The 3,743-nt window shown below is 53.2% G+C and overlaps 1 protein-coding gene across 2 annotated transcripts in view; it reads right to left on the reverse strand.

Annotated features, from left to right (window-relative positions):
• Positions 1-3,151, reverse strand: part of Tspan10 (tetraspanin 10) — a 6,349-nt gene extending 3,198 nt beyond the window's left edge. Inside the window, exons 1-2 of one of the 2 annotated variants that reach the window (XM_005407270.2) lie at positions 2,958-3,151; positions 505-1,133 (exon numbers count right to left, since the gene is read on the reverse strand). In XM_005407270.2, the coding sequence (XP_005407327.1) occupies positions 505-1,103 (599 nt within the window). In that variant the 5' untranslated portion in view covers positions 1,104-1,133; positions 2,958-3,151. Of the gene's footprint in view, positions 1-504; positions 1,134-2,433 lie in introns of both variants that reach the window. The other variant, XM_005407269.2, reaches the window with a different exon arrangement.
• Between the last annotated feature and the right edge of the window lie 592 nt (positions 3,152-3,743).

The following is a 3,743-nucleotide window of genomic DNA, read 5'->3' on the forward strand; positions in this document are numbered from 1 at the left end:
CTTGACCTCATGGTGATCCTCCTGTCTCAGCCTCTCCATTGCCAAGATTATATGCATATGCCACCATGCCTGGCAAAAAAAAAGTGACTTTCTAAGCCTGCTGGTGTGGCTTCTCCATTAACATCCCAGACCCCTTGGGTCTGGCTGGAAGGAGGGCTTAGCCTGGGCCCAAGAGTTGCCAAAAAGGCTGATCCAGGCCCTGGGCCTGTGGATCAAGGACAGGCAAGTACTTCAGCACCTCATGGTGTGCACATCTGTATGTGTGTATGTCTATCTATATGTGAATGTATTCCTAGGAAAGTATGCTTGAGTACAAGACAGCTCTCTGTGCACATGAGGACACCTGAGTGTGCATACACATGAAACCTACCACAGTGCGTATGTGTGCATGTGTGTCCACGCAAATGTACAGGCACCTGTTAACATCTGTACACATGTGCATGTACATGTGAGTGAATATGCGGCTGCCTGGCTACCTGTTCCCCTGCCCACCCCAGGACTCACAGGTTCTGCTGCCAGTCCTGGTAGGATTCTGCTCCACAACACTGCAGTCCCAGCTGGACTTGGTCAAGGAGGAAGTGCAGGTCTGGGTCATCCTGGTAGTGAGTGATGGCCACTTGCAAGGTGTGCTCAAGGCTGTCCTGTAGGGGACCCCAGAGGGCTACCACCAGGGTCCCTGCCAGAGCCTCAAGCACCAGGAGGCCAAGGATGGCCCCACAAAAGCAGCGCAGGAGGCTGCTGCTTTCACACAGGGCTCCCAGGCAGCCGGCTAGACTCACGAGGCTGACCACCAGCCCGCCAAGCACCAGCCCCAGCATGGGATCTGGGGGCAGGGTTCCCCCCAAGCCACTTCCCAGAGAGCCCTTAACAGCCAGGCCCCAGAGCCCCACAGCCAGGGCAAGCAGGCCCAGCAGGGAGAAGAGGAAGTTGGAGAGGAAGGTCAGACACTTGATACAGCTACTCCCCATGGGGAGAGAGGCAGCCGGATCTCTGCTCCAGGCCTGGTGCTTGGCCCCAGGAGCACAACAGCAGTGGCTCCAGGCCCCCATCTTGTTTCCCTGGGGTGCTGGATCTAAGTGGCTTGATGTGGCTGGACTGTCCATGGAGAGGGGCAGCTCCCGGCCTACAGCATCCTGCAAAGGGAAAGAGAATCAGAGACTTCACCAGAGAGATCCTAGTCATTCAGACCCTGTAACAATCAGGACAATCAGCAAAAGAGCTCCCCAGCAGTGGTCAGGAGGTCTAGCTCAGGGTTAGTCTGCTGCCTGCAGATGTGGCTGTGGGGGCAACCACACCCTGCAAGGTCTGTGGTAAAACTGAGAAGGCAGTGGTTGATAAATGCTCCTCTCCTCTCTTTTTTTTTTTTTTGGTTTTTCTCCGGTACCGGGAACCAAACTCACGACCTTGCACTTGCCAGGCAGGCGCTTTGCCGCTGAGCTAAATCCCCAGCCCCTCCTCTCCTCTCTTCTATCCCTGAGCTACAGAAGGGCCCACTCTGGTCTTGCCTTCCTGCAGTGCAGGAATGTGTAGTCAGGACACTTTCTCTGCATCCCAAACGAGTCTGCTAGGGTCAGTCTATAAACACCGTGCAGTGGAGTGACTATGTGTAGTTATAGCGGGGCTCCGCACCTAGGCGGGGCAGTATGGCTGCCTCCCCTCTGAAACCAACCTTGAAGTTCTAGGACCTGCTCAGCCCCCTCCGCTAGCCAAGCCCCGATGAGAGCAGACACCAAGCTGGGCCCTGCAGTAGATGTTGCAGGAAGGGACTGGAGGGTGCCTCAGGAGACCAGAAAGGCCGTCTGGAGGAGGCAGGTGTGAGGAGGAGGGATACAGGGAGAGGGGTCAGCCCCATAGGTACCCAATTCTACTCAAAACAAAGTTTGACATGGGGGAGAGTTCAGAAGTTGGGGCAAAGCATAGGCAAGGCTCTCCTTTCCACTTTGAAGATGCTGTCCCTCCATCAGGGCTCTCTGACTTTGCAATGAGGCTTCTTTACTCCAAATTTGGAGCAGAGGCCAGGAGGTGTACTTATCAGCCCCTGGCCCAAACAAGTCACTACAAGTGAACGGACAGGCTGTCAAGCCCCGTTGGCCAGAGAGGGACTGTCAGAGGCCATGGATATCCATAGTCTTTACCCTCTCTTACATCCTGAGCCAGAGTTACTGCCCTAGAGCCACAGGAGACTCAGAGGCCAGGACCAGGGCACCAGGATGGGGTGTGGCTCAGTGTGGCAGGCTTGTTTGAGACCCTGGGTTCAATCCTGAGTCTTAACAGCTTGTCCACTTTACCCACACCCACCTAGTAGAGAGTCCCAGCGCACCATAACGCATGGGGTGGGACTAGGGTGGGGTGAGAACCCATTGTAGGGCCTCCTCTGGGGCGTCAGGGATGGGGAATATTTCCCAGCTGGTGTGGCCACCCAGCCTGGCTTACCTGGGGAAGCAAGGGGCTGCGTTCCTCTTTCTCCATACTCTCATGGGAAAAGAAACCCTCAGCACAGGGCTAGGACAAATGACTTGTTACTCTCTGGGTGGGGCTACTGGGTCCCTGGACTGCTCTGTGAGCTGTGCAGCTCAGGCTGGGGGAGCTGTGAGTCCTACCCACACTCCAGAGTCACAGTAGGATCATGTGAGCAGTCACATTTTAGGGCTTAAGGCGGGCCCTGCTTGTGGAGATGCAGACGTCTTTCTTCTCCACCCCTCATTTTTGGCCTTGGCTCTGAGAATTTCCTAAGGAATTTCCTTGGGGAGGGGTTACACTGTTCACTTTATGGCTATCATTGTAGGGCCCCAGTGTGGGCCTCAGTCTTGCAGGTTCAGTGCAGCTCCACCAGCACCTGACCAGAGTCAGACCCACATCAGCTGGTTCACAATAACAATCCCAAGAATGCAGGAGCAGCCTGAGTGTCAATTTACTCTCTCAGTTTATTCAGTGCAAGAATGAAATATAGCATCTACCTGCCAGGTTCCATCTTTCCTGATATCTAGGCTTGGGGCTCCCCCATCTTCCCTTCTGAGCTTCTCAGGAGAAGTTCATCTTGATCACTGTGGGTCTTCATTCTGCCAGGACCCAGGCCACATGGCTGACAGGTGGTCAGAAAGTGTGCTGTCAGTGCTGGGTTCCCACCTGCCATCAACTCTCTGACCTTGGACAGATCCCCTCCCCGACCTTGGACAGATCCCCTCCCCAGGCCTCATGTGGGATGAGTGTAAGATACAATATATTTGTCAATAGTTCCTCTAGGGGAAAGGGAGGTTGAGCATATGTATACAATGTAATTTCATGTAATTTACATACAGATTTGCAGTGCTAGGGAGCAAACCTGGAGCTTCACACAAGTTAGGAAATTGCACTACCACTGAACTACTTCCCAGTACTTTTTATTTGAAAATTTTTTATTTTTAATTATTTTTGAGATAAGGTCTCATTATCCAGTTCAGGCTGGGCTTGAACTTACTATGTAGCCCAGGCTGGTCTCGAATTCATGGTGATTCTCCTGCCTTAATCTCCTGAGTGCTGCAATTACAGGCATGCACTATGTCTGGCCTTTATTTTATTTTTTGAAACAGGGTGTCACACTAAGTTGCCCCGGCTGGCCTCAAACTTTTGATCCTCTTGCTTCAGCCTCCTGACCTGCTGGGGTATAGATGTGTGGCACAGTACCCAGCTTCCCTGTGGTAACTTTTATGGCATCCTTAGTGAACTGGTACTCACTCTCTCTCTCTCTCTCTCTCTCTCTCTCT

Source organism: Chinchilla lanigera, unplaced genomic scaffold (assembly GCF_000276665.1).
Source record: "Chinchilla lanigera isolate Chin_1 unplaced genomic scaffold, ChiLan1.0 scaffold00105, whole genome shotgun sequence".
Classification (NCBI taxonomy): domain Eukaryota; kingdom Metazoa; phylum Chordata; class Mammalia; order Rodentia; family Chinchillidae; genus Chinchilla; species Chinchilla lanigera.